Source organism: Etheostoma spectabile, chromosome 18 (genome assembly GCF_008692095.1).
Source record: "Etheostoma spectabile isolate EspeVRDwgs_2016 chromosome 18, UIUC_Espe_1.0, whole genome shotgun sequence".
In the NCBI taxonomy this organism is placed as follows: Eukaryota; Metazoa; Chordata; class Actinopteri; order Perciformes; family Percidae; genus Etheostoma; species Etheostoma spectabile.
In genome coordinates, this window is record NC_045750.1 from 4792407 (window position 1) to 4814318 (window position 21912).

The 21912-nt window shown below is 40.5% G+C and overlaps 1 protein-coding gene across 1 annotated transcript; it reads left to right on the forward strand.

The window, feature by feature from the left end:
* Window positions 1-245: 245 nt before the first annotated feature.
* On the forward strand, window positions 246-18977 carry LOC116706789 (snake venom 5'-nucleotidase). The gene is made up of 9 exons (XM_032543809.1): window positions 246-801; window positions 2992-3214; window positions 7422-7610; window positions 10287-10484; window positions 11395-11549; window positions 13589-13697; window positions 16822-16971; window positions 17920-18120; window positions 18701-18977. Exons 1-9 carry the CDS (start codon window positions 439-441, stop codon window positions 18931-18933), a joined length of 1821 nt encoding a protein of 606 aa, XP_032399700.1. The 5' UTR covers window positions 246-438; the 3' UTR covers window positions 18934-18977.
* The last annotated feature ends 2935 nt before the right edge of the window (window positions 18978-21912 follow it).

Here is a 21912-nt window from a genome sequence, read left to right on the forward strand (position 1 = left end):
TGGTCCAGTCAGAGAGACTGAGGGGGATTTGAAAACCCCTCAGAAATTCGGGGCTTCGAAGGACACATTAGGGGCTAGAGCCCCAGAAGACACCTCTTAACAACACCCCTGTGATCCCCATCCAGCCTGTAATCTTTTGTAGAGAAGTAGTCAACAAATGTGCGATAAGGTCGAAGGTGGGTGGGGGGACCTCAGAGAGGAAAAGGCGTTGCATAACAAACAAAGTCTTCCCTGGAGTCCTCCTCCACTTTTCACTGGCGCGTCCCGACACGCTGTGTCAGTCTGCGCAGCATGTAGCGTCAGAGGGACTCATTTAATGAGCAAAAGGACTCAATAAGAAGCAGAGAGAAAAGACAAATGTGTGTCGTGTAAGAAACAACAACCGCAGTCCCAGATTTTATTTCTTCTTCCAGACTTTTTGTTGCGCGCAGTGAAGAGATGGGGGCGGTGCGCCCGGAGCGGAGCGCTCTGCCGCGACTTTGCCTCCTTCTCCTCCCGATCCTCATCCTTGGTTTCTCCGTGTCCCCATCCGCGGCCTGGGATCTGGTTCTCCTTCACACCAACGACGTACACGCTCGAGTGGAAGAGACCAGCAAGTTCTCTGGGAAATGCGGCGGCAGCAGCAGCGAGTGTTTCGCCGGCGTGGCCCGCAGAGCGACGGTGATCCAGCGGATCCGCAGCACCGAGAGCAACGTGCTGCTGCTGGACGCCGGGGACCAGTTCCAGGGGACCGTGTGGTTCAACTACTACAAGGGAGCCGAGGCGGCGCACTTCATGAACAAACTCCGTTATGATGCCATGGTGAAAAACACACAGAGATAGAGTTATTAAATGTGGACTGCAGCCAGTTGTGTGTGTGTGTGTGTGTGCTTGTGCATATGCTTGTGTGTGGATCTGGTTTAAAACTGTGTACAGCTGCCAAATAGCTACTGAATGTTTAAATTTTAACAGCCACTCAATAGATTAGTAGTTTTGACATTTGGCTAGTGGATGGTGCTATAATGACTGCAACTAACGATTATTTCCATCAATTATTTAACCGATTAGTTAATTGCTCAAGGTATTTTTAAATTATGCTTATAGCGTGACAACTCCTGTTAAGATTTGACACTATGAATAAAATTGAACTGAATTGATCTTTAAAATGTCGGATAAACTTTGACAGATGACGTCCTCAAATGTCTTGTAACTCAGAGATATTGAGTTTACTGTCCCAGAGGAGCGAAGAAACTAAAAAATACTCAGATTTAACAAGCTGGAATTTGGAAGTTTTACTTTATTTTAAAACAAGGACTCAAACTAATGATCAAAGTAGTCAGCGATTATTTTAATAGTTGACAACTAATCGATTCATCTTTGCAGCTGGAATCTGCAGACTGATCTGCTGATTTGAATCTACACACAATAGTCTGTCTGTCTTAAACAGAGGCTACTCCTCTTGGAGTCTCTTGTTAATAGGCCTATTACATAAACTCGATTACAAACATCCATAACATTCATACTCACGATACATCATCGGAACAGCCGGAACATGAAAGCATATACAAACAAAACATAAACTCACATGCATAACATTCATACATGCAGAACAATGAAAGGATAACATGTTTGATTGTGAGTTTAAAGGTGCCCTGCCACCCATATCTCATGACTTAGTGGTAATGTCTGAAGTTCTACCATGGACTCTGTAACTTGGTTACCGTTACCGTTACCGTACGCTTGTCTCTGATTGACCAACAAGGAGGACCCCCCCCCCCCCAATATCCACTAATATCTTGTATGTAGTATTATGTGAAAACAAAATAGCTGGCCCTCGCATCTAGGGGTGGGAATCTCCCGATACGATATCATCACGATACGTACGCCACAATGTGATATTGTTGCGATATTAAACATATTGCAATTTCTAACCTTTTTTCCATCTTCTAATTTTTCCCAATTACTAATGACGTCCCCAAAAGGAAACATTGTCAACATCTGTTTTATCTAAAAAGAAACATTTCTCTGTTTCTTCATCTCACTTCAGTTTTATCGCTGCAAAATGGGACAAACTGACCAACACATATAAAAAATATATAATATATAATAAAAGATCCATACTTGGCGCCTGTGGATCGATACAGTATCGCTACTGAAAATATTGGGATACTATGCTGTATTGATTTTTTCCCTGACCCCTAATTGCATCCTTTATTTATTTTTACTTTTTGAGGGGAGGCTTTTCCCTTTAACCTAGTGACAGTGGATGGACATGAAAGGGGGGAGAGATGGGGGGGATGACACACAGCAAGGTGGCCGGATGTCGGATTCGAACCCCGGCCCCTGCAAAGCCAACATGGGGCGAACGCTGCTACTGGGTGAGCTAGAGGCCGCCCCGCATCCCGTATTTTTAATGATGAGGATCTGCAAACAATACTAAAACCGTCAAAGATAAAAACAGAAAGGTCTCGGTTCAGAGCCCACGGATCAGACTAGACTCAGCGAAAAAAGCCGCCGTTGATTCATTGATTCAGCTCTGAAGGCCACATTTGGTTTTAATTAGCGTGATTGCAGCATTCGGAGAGCAGCGTTTCCCTGGCTCAGCTGTCGGCTCTCTGTGCCTTTCAGTTTTTGCACCACTTTAAATCCCGATGGAGAGTAAATCCTCAAACGTCAGATGTTTGACATATTCTCTGTGTAATGAAATGACACGGTGTACGGCGCTGCAACTTCTGTAGAGCAGATGAGCAAAACATTGTGTACAACACCGTGTTTTATTTCTACTTTTCCTTCTGAGTACTATTTCCACTGTTGATCATTTCATGTTTGTATTTGGCTTGTTGTTGAAAGTTTCGGGTTAGGGTTAGGGTTTCTCTTTCTGCTGAAGAGAAACATGTCCATGAGGGTTTTACCTAACAAGGTCTTATTTACATGTGTCTGCTATTAGTGAGAGCAACTGTCTGAACATCTTTCTGCAGTTTCATATTTGACTTTCCTTTTCCTTTTATTCAGGTTTTTGGAAACCACGAGTTTGACAACGGAGTGGAGGGACTCATGAAGCCGTTCCTGGAGCAGATCCGGTGTCCTGTCCTCAGCGCCAACATCAAACCAGATCAGACTCTGGCCTCGACGTTCGGCACCTCTTTTTTACCTTATAAGATCCTCACGGTGGGCGGCGAGAGGGTCGGCGTGGTGGGTTACACATCCCAGGAAACGTCTGCTCTGTCCAAACCCGGTGAGTGGAAGTGGAAGATTTCTGTCTGCGATTTCTCTGTTTGCTTCTAACTGTTTCTCGTGTCACGGCCTCCACACTGTAAACATGAAGATGTACACACGCTCTCAGTTTAGTTTAGTTTATCGGTTCACACATACACAAGTACTGCAGATTAATATGGACAATAATCCAGAAAAGATGTGATGGACAGACCTCAGAGGAGCATTATATGGGCATTCGCCAATGCGTACTCCAATCAAAATGGAAAGAAACTAAAATACTGCTAAGAGAATAAAAAGCCCAAATTAAAATTGCACACCAGATCAAATCAACAGATTGAATATGAAAGGTTAAATGATATTAGGGATCACATGGGTTTATTACAAAGCATGGCTGCGGGAACATATTTTGGGTTGGGGGTGCTTACAAATTATCGAGAGTGACATTTTCAGCCGAAGTCAACCACAACACACCCCACTGCATCCATCACAACGCTCCACAGGCAGAAAAACTAAAACAAGAATGAAATCCAAAACCCAAATCAGGGCAAAACTAGGCACGGGTAACGCAGGATATAGGCACAAAGCTGTTACAATGGTACAGAATAAGCCTACTAATAGCTCACACACTGAGCCACAAACACACGGGTATAAAACACATCAGTGAATTACATCAAATCAAAAGTTATCGGCCTTTCGTCTGTTGCTAGCAGGGTGGCTGTGGGAGGGACAGGTGGAGAGGTGCAGACGCTGGGTTTTTGACTCGGGTCTAGTGGGATTTTTAGCCTCTGACTGATTTATGAAGCAATCCAAAATGCGCTTTGTGCCATGTTATAGGGAAGATAACTTCTGCTCTGTTGCCCTGCCGGGAAAGTTCCTGTCTACCTGTCTTCACTTATGAATGAATGAGTGTCAGACGCGCGCACGCAGCACGCCTCACTCTCGGCAAAATTGAAAATTGGCAGATTTATTCTGATCAAATGCTGTGTTTGTCTCTTACCAACCAAATTTAAAAAAGAAATTACATATAATTGTAATGAAAGGCAGTAGATTAATATCAATAATCAATTCATTAAAATAAAATAAATGTCTGTCATTTTTAATTTTGGTTGTTTGTCTACATTTGCCAAGGGGGTTCTCCACAATAGATTCAAGTCAGGTAACTTTTACTAAAACAGCAGTTTAATTATTCCAATCACATATGTGGATCACAAATGACACTAAGCTTCCTTGGCTTGGGGGGGCAGTAGCTCAGTTGGGTTGTGAGTTTCTGGTTCCATTCCCCGTACGGACCGGAGTTTGGAGTGGTAGCTGGAGCGATGCCAGTTCACCTGCTGGGTAAACAGGAAGAGTCACAGACAGGAAGAGACTGTAACCCTCAAACCGCTTTGAGCAACAGCAACCCCCCCCCCCCCCCCCCCCCCCCCCATCCACATCCACATCCACACACACACACACACTCTGACATCTCTCCATTTTTGCATGAGTAGGTCCTGAGCATGTGTGTGTATTTCAGACCTGTGTGTTGTGAATTCCAACAAGAACAGAGTGTAAATTGTAGTTTCCCCACTGGGGATTAATTAATTAATTAACAGTATAAACTATAACTATAGCTTCAGAGACAAGTGGACGGAGCTCAAGACCAGCACTCTGGATAGTGAGAGCCCAAATCTAACTGTCCCTCTCCTCTTATTCTTTTTCTCAACATGGTGTCTTCTCCGTTGAATTGTGGTGTGTGTGTGTGTGTGTGTGTTGTGTGTGTGTGTGTGTGTGTGTGTGTGTGTGTGTGTGTGTGTGTGTGTGTGTGTGTGTGTGTGTGTGGTGTGTGTGTGTGTGTGTGTGTGTGTGTGTGTGTGTGTGTGTGTGTTGTGGTGCTTTCTTCATACACCGCAGCCAGGTGTGAGTCTTCTGTCTGTTTTCACTTCCTGTACTTGCTTCTCGTAAACTTTTCCCCTAGGCCAAACGCACGCTTCAGCAACAGTATTTTGTTTTACTTCTCTGTCGGGACCAAAACTGTTTTTGCATAAATTACAGTAATAACTTATAATAATAAACTGTATTTAAAGCTTGAAGCTAAACCATCTGTGCCAGCCTATTCATTATAAAGGGAATACCAGTGTGTCTTCCCTGGAACTTGTGACAGCAGTGAGCCACACTATATAATAAAAACTTTCATACTGAGAATATCACATCCAGGTTATAGACATATGTTTGCAGTACGCAGACATGTTTATTAACAGACATTTTTCACAATTATGCGCCGGCGGGAGTTAGCGCTAGACACACAGTCAAATTAAAAACTTGACTACAAAATGGAGAACAGTGATGGAGCAAGTCAATGGAGGGAGGGTGGGGTGTTAGACTCAATTAGTGTATGCTCATAATGTACGCGCATTCAATGCCGTCCACATCCTCCCCCCCCCCCCCATATTGGTCTGATCTCCTCCAGCGTCCCACTCCCTCCCGCTCCCTCAGATCTTATCCCTTCATAAACCTCTCTGTCCCCTCCGCCCGTCTCACCACCATGGGGGGGCAGAGCATTCAGCCGCTCTGCTCCCCGTCTCTGGAACTCATTACCCCCCCCCAACTAAGAAACATTCATTCCTTCCCCTCATTTCAAGTCTCAACTCAAAACACATCTGTTTACAATTGCTTATTCCACTTGAATGTCTATTGCTCTGCCTTTTCTGTTGTTTTTGTTGTCTAGTATTTTTGTTGTGCTGTTTGTAATGTATGAGTACCCTGTACGGCGTCCTGGAGTGCCGAGGAAGACGCCTTTAAATAAAATGGATTATTATTATTATTAACTCTTTGGATATTTTCAACACAATTCAACATATTCTTAAATAAATGTCTAATGTCTATTTGATTGCTACTTACTCCCAAAATGAGAAACTACACTTGACAAGAAAACAGGTTGAGTTTGAATAGCATCATTTGGTAGGTGGGCTCCTTAGATCTAGGTTAGGACCAAGCTAAGTCTTGCACATGTTTTTCTCGGTTTGGGAGTGACTTGCTATTTAAGGAGGAACTTCCTGTTTCAGAATTAGTATTGGATACCACAAAAGATGAGCATCAAGAATATACATGTGCTAAAGTGACACTAAGTATGTGGCTGAGATATAGTATACAGTATGTATGTGAGAGAATGGTGAAGGTTTACACATGTGAGAATGAAAATATGCATGTGTAAGAGAAAGAAAGTATCTATGTAAGAGTAAAGAACACATGTGCATGAAGGTGTAAATATATATGTGTGAGAATTAAAATGCATGTATGTGTTGAAAAATAAACTGTATATACTGTATGTAGGTAGAAAAAACATGGATGCGAAAGGAGAATGTATTAGACAAGCCAGACCTACATCATCCAGATGTTGGGTCTGGGAACTCCCCATTGGCAGGGCTCAATCCGAGGGGCGGGATAAACGATTGTCTTTCAAATTTGCAATTTTGCACGCAATAGGACAGCGCTACAACCAACCAGAGCAACGCTGGCTGATAGATGAAACTTTAAACTCCAAACACATCTTCCTTTTTTAAGAATGTCTTCAGAGCTTCAAGTCCGCTGTTCTCCAGCAGCAGCCGCCATCTTCTTTGCTTTAGTAGCAGGGAATTTACGCAAAACCGTTGGCACTCTGCTGTCATTATCTTAAGCCCGCCCACCGACTCTATACACGCTGTGATTGGCCTGACCAGAGTTTTGTTTTTCCAGCTTGCAAGCCAACAGAGAGTTGCTAGACTCTAGGGTGCGTCTAGATTTCTAGGCTACCAAACTGTAGTTTAGGTTTATTAGAATTAAATTGTTATCACGGTGCAGTTGATTTTTCAAGCTTTGGGAGATAAAAGAATCTTTTCTAATTCCAGATTCCCAGATGAATGGTGTGTGAAGATATTTTTATCCATAGTCTTGTTTTGTGTTGTTTCATATTAACTTTCTTAAACTCTTATGTCTTGTGTAAATCCCCCTTTTTCCAGCTCGCAAGCTAATGGAGAGTTGCATTTGCTGCCGCTAGGGTGTGTCTAGATTTCTATGTTAAGACTGTATGTACTGTATGTGGGAGTGAAAATGTATGTCTGTGAAAGGAGAATGTATGTATGTATGTATGTATGTATGTATGTTAGAGTACCAGAATGAATAAGGTCTTATACGGCCCCTCATAGCTTCAAACACATCTAGTGTTTCCACATGTCACCTCCTTTCTCACCTGTCCACGTTACCGTCTGCAGGACCACACCTGCACTTTGAGAACGAGGTGACGGCCCTGCAGCACTATGTGGACAAACTGCAGACGCTGGGAGTGAATAAGATCATCGCTCTGGGTCACTCAGGCTTCACCACGGACCAGGAGATTGCCAAGAAGGTCCGCGGAGTCGACGTGGTCATCGGTGGACACAGCAACACGTTCCTCTATACAGGTAGATCTCTAACTTGGTTATATACGGCTCTAATGTGTGTCTCCTGGCGGTCATGTAATGTGGTTTTGATCAGTGGTGGAAGAAGTATTCTGATCCTTAACTTAAATAAAAGTACCACACTGTAAAAAATACTCTGTTACAAGTGAAAGTCCTGAATGTATCATCAGGAAAACTAACTTAAAGTATTAAAAATGAAGTAAATTCCTCCCTTTTTAAAGTTGGATTGTATTTAGACGTAACTGCTAACGATGTTGTTCAGGAGCCATTTTATCACCAGTTTGAAGACATTTGTTCTTCTGAGTCGATTGACTAATCATCACTTTGGTCTGAATTGACTAACATCTGCATTTGTATTGCACTTTTCTAGTCCTCATGTTCTAGTCGATTAACCCATGTGGTTCTCGGGTCAATTTTGACCCGTTTTCAAAGTTTTTTATATCTTGAAAAATGCGACGTTAAAGTACGCAGTGAAAATGTCTGGAAAAAAGGGACAAAACATTGGGAAAACCGTTAAACAATGTTGGAAAAAGCAACAAAGAAGTTTAAAAAAGTGACGAAAACATGTGGAAAAAGCTATAAAAACGCTGTTGACAGGAAGACAACACCAGGGTTACAGGGTTACACCAGAACGTCGAGGACAGCCCTACACTTTAAGCTCTTTTTTTCGCCAAGTGGAAAATATTATAGCATCATAAATTCCTGACATCTCCAACGATGAATTTGAACTAAGAGACCAGAGTTGCTGACGATGGCAGGTTTCAGGACAAACTGACCTTTTTTTCCAAAATTCGCCTCAACACCATTTGTCCCGTGGTGTTGTGACGAATGAGCATTACAGCCGGGCGTGGCTGTAGATTATCTATTTCCTTACTCAGTTTATAACTTACTTGACTTGATCTGCTTTTGTTTTTCACTGAGCAGAACCGGTCCGTTAGGAAAGATCCTGAACTGCTTGTTATGGTTTCGTTCCCCTCGGCTGTAGCGTCTGAGCTGTGCTACTAACGGAAACTTTTTGTTTACTTACTCGCGGTTAGCCCGGGAGTAAACATGGTGTCGACGTGCGTGTGTGTGTGTTCCATAAATAACGCTGTGTGTTATATAAATAGCAGTGAGCAGTCACTGAGCAGGCTGGCGGTTTGGACCTCAGGCCACAATAACTCAGGGATTCAGGCGGCTGTGGCCAGCACTGACGGGCTGAGATCCCTGTTTGGAAGAGTGTCCTTGAAGCTGACAGTGATGCATTCAAGACCTCCTTTTAGTTGTGCTGTAAAATTCAGATGAGCCAAAAAGAAAAGGAAACATGAAATTGGCAATAACGCACGAGGCAAGGGTGTAACTTTTGAAGAATTGGGGGATGGGGGGAAACCTTTTCACATTATTGGGGACAAATTATAACAGAGGGAATTTTGATCATTAAATGCTTCATTTTCTGCATTCTGGTGAATTTTTCTGCAACAATTTCAGCCTTTTCTGGAAGTAAATGTCTTTATCCATGTAAATATGATTGTTATTACTTAACCAATATGCTGTATTGTTCAAAGCTTAATGCAGATTCAAAAAATTACAGTACTGTACAGCCACAGTAATGTAACTTATTGACTTCATTACCCCGAGCAGTTTTGATTATGAATAAATTACACCTAGGCATCAGTGAGTAAGTTTTCACGGACACTATTATGCCATATATGACAATATTCACAATTTAAAACAGGTCATGTAAATTGTTTTAATTTTCAGAATAAGGCCTTTTTTCTGAATATAGCATTTTCATGTGAAGTCATGTGTGATATATACTGGTATTATTCTGGTTTTAAAAAGCATTTTTGGAACATGTATACAGAATCTGCGTCTCAATCAGGGGTTTTACTGCAGTTTGTGACACTTTATGGCCTCTTGCGTGTTTACATCTTACGGTCAGCTCTCTGCATTGCTATGGTTGCTGGACACAGTAGAGAGATACTTGACCAAAAGAAAATAAGCTACTTTTAAATATTGTGAAAGACTAAGATACCAACAGGTTTTTGGATACGAGCCAACCTTTTCTAGAAGCTGGTTGAAGTAATGAAAGAGGGAGGCTGTGCTCTAACGAGTAAACTTACGTAATTATAGACTTTTACCTTAAGTAACATTTTTAGTGCAGGACTTTTACTTGTAACAGAGTATTTTGTACAGTGTGCTACTGAAGTAAAGGATCTAAATAAGTCTTCCACCGCACTTGTACGATATGTTCTCAGGTTGTTCTGCAGCTAAAAGGAGCATTATTTTTCTATCATTTCTAAGTGGCTTCATGGACATGTATTCCCAATGTATGCCAGATATGTTATTGTCAGAAAGTGTAAATCACACTGAATCTAAAAATATGTCTATCATATCACCAGACTACAAACTAACTTCCTGTTGTTTTAAGAGTGTTTAAAACGCCACATTCTGAAGATGTTTCACAGGATTAAAGGATTTCACTGTTATCTTCATAGACATAACAAGATATTTGAAGAGGACAACTGAAGCTGAGGAATTACATAAAAGCATATTATACAATTTTGATTTATAAAAAAAAAGCTTTCCATTGCAGTAACTGTATAAAATGGCTGTTTTTGGATTCCCACAGATTATAACTTTCTTAAACGCAAACTCTCAATTTAATCTTTCTTTTTCTCTCCACGCTTCATTTCTCAGGAACCCCTCCTTCGTCTGAAGTCCCTGCAGGTCTTTATCCGTTCATGGTGAACTCAGACGACGGGCGGAAGGTTCCTGTCGTGCAGGCCTACGCCTTTGGAAAATATCTGGGTTATCTTAAAGTGACCTTTGACGATGCTGGGAACGTGCAGAAGTCCACGGGAAACCCCATTCTGCTGGACGGGAACATCCCACAGGGTAAAGCAACACGTTTGTGCTGGGGGCCCAGTAGGGGGGGGGGACTCACCAGACGCCTCCCGATACGATGTCATCACGATACTTAAACCACGATATGATATTATTGAGATTTTAAACATATTGGAATATTCTGCGATATATTGCAATTTATAACCTTTTTTCCCATTTTCCAACCTACAATGTAAGTGAATAGGACAATTGTCCAACTTGTATTTACTTTCACTAAAGTGCTTGTTTTGCTACTGACAGACTAAGATTAATATTGTAAGTGTCTGACAACATTATGGAAAGGATCCCTTCAGAGATAGACCTTTTTAACCAGAAACCGCTCTGAGGTAGCTAGTGCTAAACCCACCAGACTCGATAAACATCGATAAACTATGTCTTTATTTCAACCAAAACTAGAGTTGTCATTGTTGGAAAATTGTAAATGAGACCCATAGTTTTATTCTGTTTCTGCTGACTTTGAATGAAGTGTATTTTGCTAAAATGACTGTTTATTTACATGGAGTCGGGTGGGTTTAGAGGACTCACTTTCGCAGGTGTTTCAATGTTTAAAAATCGGATCTTACTCGTCAACAGTCAACCTCCTTAGAAATCCTTCCCATATTGTTGTCAGACATTTAGAATATTAATCTGAGTCTGCAGAAAAAGCAGCAAAACAAGCACTTTGTGAAGGTAAATACAAGTTGGACAATTGTCTTATTAACTTACATTGTAGCTTGTTTCTCCGCTGCCGACTGCAACGATCTCGCTGGACCGATGTCAAAGATTGTTGTTCCCATCCGTCCATGTTGTAGTTACCCTTTAAAGTCATAAATCATTTTCTAAACCTCTTTCTCAGACATGAAATAAGTAACATTAATATCTTTGTCTGTTTCTTAAATGAATGGCTGACTGATTAATCCAGATCCGGACGTTCTTGCCGACGTGGAGGAATGGAAAAAGAATCTGTCCAACTTCTCGGCTCAGACGGTGGGGAAGACCCTGGTCTTCCTGAACGGGACCACTGAGGAGTGTCGCTTTCGGGAGTGCAACCTGGGAAACCTGATCTGTGACGCCATGGTAGGTATTTAATGAGGAAACGTGAGTACATGGTAACAAAATAGTTAAGATAAGAGGAATGTACAGTATGTTGATGGCTATCACACTGGTGTATAGTTGTGTTCAAAATAATAGCAGTCCAACATCAATAACCTCATAAATCATATTTTTGGTGATGTTTCTACATGGAAAAATAATTTACTAGTAAGTTTTGTAGAGTCATAGAAAACCAACAGACCCAACAGTCATGACATGCATGCTGCTCATTCTGTGTATTTGAATCTGTAATTGAAAGGGCCATGTTCAACATAATAGCAGTGTTGTGTTCAGTTAGTGAGATGAATGATTCTGTGAAGAAATAGGTGTCAGTAATGGCCCATATTTAAGGAAGGAAGAAAGCAATGCATGCTGGTTATAGTGCATTTCACACTGAAATACTTAGCAAAATGGGTCGTTCCAGAAAATGCTTTGAGGAACAGCGGACTTTGATTAAAAAGTTGATTGGAGAGGGGAAAACATATGAAGAAGTGCAGAAAATGATAGGCTGCTCAGCCGAAATGATTTCAAGTGCCTTGAAACGGCATCCGAAGCCTGAACGACGTGGGAAAAAGGCTCAACCAATGATCAGCTCCAGGACGATCAAAGAAGACTTAAAGTTACCTGTGAGTACTGTTACAATCAGAAGAAGGCCATGTGAAGCAGAGCTATCAGCTGGAAGCCCCCCCGCAAACTCCCATTGCTGAAAAAAAGACATGTCCAGAATAGGTTGACATTTGAAAAAGAAAACATTGACTGGCCAAAGGAGAAATGGCGCAACGTTCTGTGGACTTTGGAGAGCAAAAATGTTCTTTTTGAGTCCAGGGGTCGTCAGACAGTTTGTCTGACGTCCCCCAGGCACTGAATTCAAGTCACAGGACACTGTGAAGACAGTAAAGCATGGTGGTGCAAGCATCATGTTATGGGGGTGTTTCTCATACTGTGGTGTTGGGCTGCACCACAAACCATTTAGCACACACCAGGGATCATGGATCAGTTTCAAGGCATCAAAATACTTGAGGAGGTCGTGTTGCCTAATGCTGAAGAGGAAATGCCTTTGAAATGGGTCTTTCAACAAGACAATGACCCAAAACACACCAGTAAGGAGCAAAGTCTTGGTTCCAGATAAACATTATTGATGTTATGGAGCGGCCAGCCCAATCCCTGACCTCAATCCCACAAAACACTTGTGGGGTGACATCAAAAGGCTGTTTCTGAGGAAAACCCAGTGATGCAGAGGGATTGTTGAATGTAGTTCAATGGTCCTGGGCTGGAATTCCACTTCACTCCATGCAACACAGATGTGAAGCAGTTCTCAGAAATAAGGGTTATGCAACTAAATATTAGTGCAGGGATTCGAAGTGAAGCAAACCCTTGAGACATTTTTCAGTTTATACGGTAAATGTTTGCTTTTCTTCCCTTTCTGTAAAGGTGGTAGCGCAAACTTGATCTATTTTGGTCATGTTTAAATTTGGAATTGAATGTGCAGTGTTCCCAATGCATCAATGTTATGGAATTAAAAGCTATTTTAAGGATTTTGAGTGTTATTCAGTTTTTTAAAACACACTGCTATTATTCTGAGCACAACTGTATGTCAGAAGTATGTCCTGAAGTTTCTTCAGGATACTGTTTCGAAACCATTTTATTATTTTTAACGTCATTTTGGGCCAATGTGGTTGAACAAAAAACATATTTCTGAAATAGAAAATTTGAAATTTGAAATTGATTTAGTGATTTTTTTTGTCCCCTTTTTTGATGTTTTTTTGGACATTATTTTCAATGTTTTTGTTGCCTTTATATAGTCTTTAGCTTCTTTTGAAGTTTTTGTTGCTTTTTCCCACAATTGTTGCCTTTTGACATTTTTTGTCTTTTTTTTGGTGCTTCTTTTCGACCATTTTTCCAATGTTTTTGTCGCCTTTTAAATCCATGCAGACATGGGACTGGGACCTCCCTCTTGATAGATGTTGAACCCAAAGTTACGCCCTTGTCACCGAGACAATCTGCTTCTGATTTCCTTCATTCAGATCGACAACAACATCAGGTCCGCAGACGCTCTGCGGTGGAACCACGTCAGCGCCTGCATGTTCAACGGAGGGGGGGTCCGCACATCTGTGGACGAACGCACCAGAAACGGTAACTCAATCATTTCCATGGAAGTAGGGTTGCACCATATTGACAAAATGTGATATCACGATATCGATATTTATTCCGATATTTTTAAACATAAGTAAAAGTTTTTTTTGGCATAATATCATACACTCAATCTGTTTAGTTGTCTCTATCTATTTCTTCACTTACATCAAATAACCACAAAAAAATGGATTGGATTCCATACAACGCTCTTTACAAATACAATTGATCACTTTTATTCCTGACTAATCTCATCTGTACGTTCCTCTCATCTTAACTATTAGTCAAAATAATTCATAATTTCTGCTTTTTTAACTCAAATATTAGGTACAATTCTATATAAATGAGGGTTATTGACCATGAATGCCAAAAAGCACTGTAAAACTAGTGGTAAACTAAAAAAAGAAATCTGAAAAAAGGACTAAAAAAAAAAAGTCAACTTTTTGTCCGTTTTTGACCCGGGAGGACAACACAAAGGTTAAGTTGATATATCATGCATCAAGTAACAATCTAAAACTGTCACTTCTTTTAAATCAGGAACTCAAACTTTCTGTTTGCATTTTACTAACCCTCTGAGGTCTGAGGGTCGTTTCACATATCTTTTTAAATTAGCCCTTTTAAGGTATTTACATATAATTGATCCCTGTGCCTTTCTTCTCAAAATGTTAAGACCAAACTCAGCTTAGCTATATCCAAACACCTAAATTCGACACCCAGAGTTTTTCTAGAGCTAGTATATGTAAAGAGATAATGTAGCTGAAACTTTGATGTTCGCTCTTTGAAATTCCCTCAAACGACCGTAACTTATGACGTGTTGTACAAATTGTTTCTCTGCTTGACATGAGTTTACCAAATTCTTAGGTTATATGTGACTAAAATAGTCAATAACTTTCTGAAATGTTAATGACATCCACAGTCAGCCCCCAGCAGCTAGCAGCCATCCACTATCATTACAGCCAGGGACACAGCCACAGTCAGCCCCCAGCAGCTAGCAGCCATCCACTATCATTACAGCCCCCGGCCAGGGACACATCCACACTCAGCCCCCAGCAGCTAGCAGCCATCCACTATCATTACAGCCAGGCAGACACAGCCACAGTCAGCTCCCAGCAGCTAGCAGCCATCCACTATCATTACAGCCAGGGACACATCCACAGTCAGCCCCCAGCAGCTAGCAGCCATCCACTATCATTACAGCCCCGGGCCAGGGACACATCCACAGTCAGCCCCCAGCAGCTAGCAGCAATCCACTATCATTACAGCCCAGGGACACAGCCACAGTCAGCCCCCAGCAGCTAGCAGCCATCCACTATCATTACAGCCCAGGGACACATGCCACACTCAGCCCCCAGCAGCTAGCAGCAATCCACTATCATTACAGCCCCGGCTGGGGGGACACATCCACAGTCAGCCCCCAGCAGCTAGTCAGCACTTAACTCCGGTCCTAAGGACGCTAACGGCAGTTCACTGAACCGTCGGGAAACAGACCCAGGCACTTGAGTCAGAACAGCGGCCATGATAACATTACACCTCCGTTAGCGTTACCAGTGTCCCGTGTCCGTTTCTGCAAACATCACCTTCTGTGAGGACTTAGTCATCCCTCGTAAATCCATCTCCATATATCCAATTAATAAACCATGGGTCTCCAAATCTGTCAAAAGCATAATTAATCAACAAATTATTAGCTTCGACCAAGATAACATAACTCAAGACAGAGAACTTCAAGAAAACAAGCTAAAAAGGAACTTAAGCTTACAAAACTTAATTGTAAGGACAAAGTTGAGAACATGCTGAGCACAGGCAACTCACGTCCTGCATGGGGGGGGTGAAAGCAATGATGGGGATACAAGCTAAGAAGTGTCTGATCTCCCTTAATGGCATGTCAGACGTTGCCCTCTCTAATGAGCTGAACACTTTATAATCGTTTTAATACTATAGATTTAGTGAGGAGCTGTCAATTTTTAATAACGTTGCCCCTGGGAAGGGTAAAGTCCAGGTTGACAGAAACTTGGTCCTGACACTCTTCAGGGGCATACATGAAAGGAAAAGTCCCGGCCCCGACGGTATTGAAGGCCGTATATTTTTTTTTATTTACAAAATGTCCTTAGATCTCCACACTGTTCCTCGCCTTTGGAAAGACTCAATTATTGTTCCTGTGCCTAAAAAAAAGGCTCCAGAGTCTCTTAATGACTTTAGGCCTCTGGCAATTCTATATAATTGAGGGTTATTGACCATGAATTCCAAAAAGCATTGTAAAACTAGTGGTAAACTAAAAAAGTTTGGGAAGGATGAACTTTTGAAAAGAGCTTTGCAAAGAGCTTTGTGCGGCTGCTTTTCATTGACTTTTCTTCAGCTTTTAATTGCATCCAACCACATATTTTAGCGGGGATTTTAAAGAGTACCTTTAATACCAATTCTTGTCTTATCTGTTGGTTGATGAACTCTTTAACTTACAGGTCTCAACGCATTTTATCTGATGTCCTCTTTTCCTCCACTAGTTCCCCCTAGGGCTGCGTCCTCTCAGCGATTTCATTTATTTTTTATACAAACGCATGCCAAAGCCAGCACACCAGGCGTCACATCACTAAGTTTGCTGAGGACTCGGTAATGGTGTCGCTGCTGACACACAACGCCCCCGAGCATGGCGCTATTTTCAATGATTTTACAGAGTGGTGCAAGTCAACTTTTATCAACATTAACGTGGCAAAAACTAAAGAAATGCTAATCGATTTTAGAAAGAACCCCCCCCCCCCCCACCCTCTCTTCTACTCTCATTAATGATCTAGCTACAGAAGTGGTGAAGCAAAACAAATACCTTGGTATTACAATCGACGACAAACTCACCTTCGAGCCACAAGTTGACGCTGTCTGTAAGAAATCACATCAACGCATTTATTTTGTTTCTAGATGTATTGTCAGGCTGTTGTCCTCCTCTATAACCTGTGTGTTATTTATGTTACATGCTGCTGCACAACAAATTGCCCCCCGGGGATAATAAAGACTATCTTTTCATAGTGCATATTTCCTCAGTGAAACTTCACACAATCATTGACGATGGGGTGTTTTCTTTGATAAGCGTTTTTGTCAGAGGATTGTCTATTAAACGGTGTTGATGTGTTGTCGCCAGGCTTGATCACCATGGAGGACCTGATCTCCGTCTTACCTTTCGGGGGAACCTTCGACCTGGTGCAGCTGAAAGGCTCCACGCTGTTTAAAGCCTTCGAACACTCAGTGAGACTCTACGGCCAGAGCAGGGGAGAGTTCCTCCAAGTGTCCGGTAATTTGAACATCATTCCTATTTATATATGTATGTATGTATAATCTATATAATTGCTGCACGATATCAGGAAAATGTGGGGTATCGTTGTAGAGTATTGCAATAATGATTATTACCACAAGAAGTGTTGTCTAAATAGCCAACGTTTCATTTCCAAGATTGCTCCGGTGCTGCATGAAATAACGCCAGATGTCCCTCAATTAGGCTGACTGTCCGTCCCCGTCCTCTGTCTTTGAGTTGACGTTCTAGGACTATGGTTAACTGCTCCTCAGGTCTCTGCAGGGTAAACCCAGACAGCTTGCTAGACTATCTGTCCAATCGGAGTTTCCTGTTGCGCGACTAAAACATCCTTCCCGAAGCTATTTTGCACCGTGGCTTTGTCCGGCGCTTAGCACCGCCCAAGACGATTGTGATTGGTTTAAAGAAATGCCAATAAACCAGAGCGAGTTTTTCTCCCATCCAGGAATGCTGTGTGGATTAGCCAGACCTACCTCTGCAGCGCTGTGGAGGAAGGTCTGGCGTAGCGAGAATAGACATTAGCTAACTTTAGCGCTTGTTTTAGCTGACTTATAACGTCTGTTAAGTTAAGTTTAACCAGCCCGAATCTACGTGAAAAAAACAACAATGGCAGAGAGAAACAGACATTAATGAACATGCTTTCTGTCTGGGAGTTCATGGAAGACGTTACCGTTCGCTAATCTAAATCCATGACGTTCCACTACCGGGATTGCTCCAGTGCTGCATGTATTTTTGCCGATGCCGTCCCCTTCCTCTTCCTCTGTGTTGACGTTCTAACCGCCGGTGGATTTCTGAGGACTATGGTTACCTGGTCCTCAGATCTCTGCGAGATGCTCAACCATCACAGAACATGTTTAATCCTCAGCCACATATCGATGGATAAGTCAGACTGATGAAGTTTCCATGTCTCCCCCCCCTCCCCCCCACCAGGATTTCGTGTAGAGTTTGACTTCTCCAAACCCGAGGGGCATCTGGTGAAGAGCCTCAGCATCCTCTGCACAAAGTGTCGAGTTCCTCGCTACGAACCGGTTCAGGAGGAGGCGGTTTACAGAGTGGTGGTGCCGTCCTACCTAGTGACGGGCGGCGACGGCTTCTCCATGATCCCAAAGGAGATGCTCAAACACGACAGCGGTGAGACCTTTGTTTTTCCTTCTTTGCGGGTTTCATGAACTCGTGAAGGTGCATGCATATTGTGTTATTAAGGTGCATGCATATTGTGTTATTAAGGTGCATGCATATTGTGTTATTAAGGTGCATGCATATTGTGTTATTCCAGATCTACATTAGCACCTAGACCACTATTTGCAATAACTGTAAATTGACTCGTTGTATATCGACTATAGAGTTCATACTTACTGTGTCATCACCAACCTTCAGCACTAACTAGACCACAACTTGCACTGTCGCTACATCTCAGCCGTGATATAGCCTGTCCATTCATGTGTATTGTGTTATCACCATATCACTTTCACATATCCTCCGACTTACTTACACCTCCCTTCGCGCAAGCTTTGTAATGCCTACTTAGTCTGCACTTTATTTAGCCTATTGCATTCTGTTTTCTTGCATTGTATCGAACGTCAACCTGTCTGTTGTCTTGCACGCTTCTGCTTTTCTTGGCCAGGTCCTACAGGGTTAAATAAAAGCTTTAATGAAATAAACTAAAAAGGTGTTGTGTATCTGAACGTTTTTACTTTTCATTTCCTTCCAGGGGATTTGGACATTTCATTTCTTGTCCTTTACATGGCAAAAAGATATTTTACGCCAGTTGAGGACGCAACTCAGTTCTCACCTCGCTTCGGCCCGAAGGCCTACGTCTGGTTTACTGGTTGTACTGGGACTGCTGTGGACTCTGTGTGGGAGACTGTAGGCCCGACTCTACCCAGACACACAAGAGGACAGAAAAAGGTTTTTAACCAAACTGCACGTGAACGTGAAGATTAACAAAGGACTGCAAATCTCATTTTTTAAATTTTTATTTTGCATTTATTGTTTCAAAGAAAAGATAAAAACCAACTCCATGTGGACAAATTTGTCCAAAACACCAAAATCACAGCCAAGGCAACTCAACCCTCCCAAGGTCTAACGGCATTTTAACATACTGTGTCTTCTTCTTGAATTCTCCTTTTAAGGGTCTTTGCATGTAACTGATCCCCATGTGTTTCATATCAAAAGGTTCAGAACAAATTCAGCTGTCCCAGAGTAGTGTGTGGCAACACCTTGAAAATATGACAACAACACCCAAAATATGCAACAAAAACTTTGGAATAAGCCCAGTTTTTTTTTTAATTTCCTGCTCATTACGGCTACGTACTGAACGTCATCTCAAACAGAGGCAGCGCTCAGCAGACTCTTCTGTCATTGTACCGGAGTGCTCCGAGTTGAGAGAACAAGGCGTCCTCTGTGTAGAGGAGCTCCTAATCAACGCTCGTTGCCTGTTTTTTAATCAGTTCACTGAGTGCAAACAGCTGGCACCGGTCTGCACTGACGTGAGCTGCCAAGATGCTTAAAAACAAGCACGAACTCCGTGGAAACGCTCCTCCGTCTGCTTTCATTCAGCTCTGAGAGCAGGCGAGGACGCGTTGCTGGCAGCCGCCGCGTGGTGAAGAGAGCCCGGCTCATACTGGACATAGGACGAAGTCGGCTTTTCATAATTTTGTATTTAGTTTTGAGTTATAGCTCGCCAGTTTAACCAGTCTTGTTCTGAGATTAAACCAGTTGGATGTCTCACTCAAAGAATTGTGGACAGGGACTTGCCCTCCAGGGATGGAAGGAGCAGTTCCTCCCTGAAGAAAGTCAACTTAATTGTCATTTTGAACAGTGCTCCCGCTACAACTTTTGTATGACTTTCAAATGACATACTATACTATGATTATATTTATGACTTTCAAATGACATACTATACTATGATTATATTTATGACTTTTCAAATGACATACTATACTATGATTATATTTATGACTTTCAAATGACGTACTATACTATGATTATATTTATGACTTTCAAATGACGTACTATACTATGATTATATTTATGACTTTTAAATGACATACTATACTATGACTTTATTTATGACTTTTAATGACATACTACACTATGATTATATTTATGACTTTTAAGATGACATACTATACTTATTTATGACTTTGAACTACTATGACTTTATTCTTTTTTTATACATACTATACTATGACTTTTTACTTTTATACATACTACACTATGACTTTTTAATTTTTTCACACATACTATTTATAGTTTTCTATGACTTTTAACAACTTACTATGACTTTTTTTATTACTTTTTGAATACTATACTACGACTTTTTTTACTTTTTCGACACACCATAAATGACTTTTTATGTTTTTGACATACTAGAAATATATTTTTTGACATACTAACTATGACTTTTTTTACTTTTTTTACATACTATGCTTTTCAACTTTTGTCAACTATATTTTATGATTTTCACATTATTATGACCTTTTTGACTTTTAGACATCACTATGACTTTTTTGATCTACATACTATCACTTTATGACTTTTTTTTCAACATACTCTGATTTTTATGACTTTTTTATACGTATACTATACTTTTCATGATTTTTTATTACAACTTGACTTTTTTGACATACTATGACTGTGACTTTATTTTTTGGACATACTATATTGACTTTTTATGAATTTTCAACATACTATAACTGACTTTTTATTACTTTTTAACAATAGTTTAATGACTTTTTTTTGAATACATACCATGACTTTTTATTAAGCTTTTTGACATGTTATACAATTACTTTTTAATTTTTTTCACGACATACTATAACTTTTGCATAACCTTATCAACATAATAAACTACGACTTTTTTATTACTTTTAAAATTACTATACTAGGACTTTTTATGACTTTTGACACTACACTTTTATGATTTTATTTTTTTTATTTTTAGTATGTTTTATTTATTTTTCCACATGCTATATTAAGACTTTTTTCCAAAATACTATACTACAAATTCTTTTTGACATGCTATACTATGACCTTTTTATGACATACTATACTATACCTTTTTCATGATTTTTTTCGACATGACCTTTTTTTGACTACTATACTATGACTTTTTAATTTGTTTCACAACATACTATAACTTTTCCATGACTTTTTCAACATACTAAACTACGACTTTTTATTACTTTGAAAAATACTATACTAGAACTTTTTATTACTTTTGACACTACACTTTTATGATTTTATTTATGTATCTTTTTTGGACATACTGTACAATGACTTTTTATGATTTTTTTTTGGGACATACTATACTATGACTTTTTTTTTTGGACATACTATACTATAACCTTTTCATTACTTTTTCAACATGATGTTTTGATGACTTTTTCAACATATTATACTATGACTTTTTTTTTAAACTTTTTTCGGCATCCTATGACTTTTTATCACGTTACTCGACAGACTAAAAGTCATAGTATACTTTGACTTTTTTGACATACAGTACTATGCTATGATTTTTTTATGACTTTTTTGACATGCTATAAATGACTTTTTTTACTTTTTCCACATACGCTACTCTGACTCTTTATGACGTTTTTGACATACTATACTATGACATTTTCATAATTCTTTTTCGACATGACCTTTTTCGACATACTATACTATGACTTTTTATGACATACTTTTGACTTTAGGACTTTTTCATGATTGTTTTTTCGACATGACGTTTATCGACATGCTATACTATGACTTTAAAAAAAAGGATTTTTCAACATACCATACAATGACTTTTTATGAAATTTTCTACATAGGAAAGAATTACTTTTTATGACTTTTTGGACACACTAATCTATGACTTTTTATGATTTTTAAGACATACAACAGTATGACTTTTTTGTCACTTTTTATGACTTTTCGTCA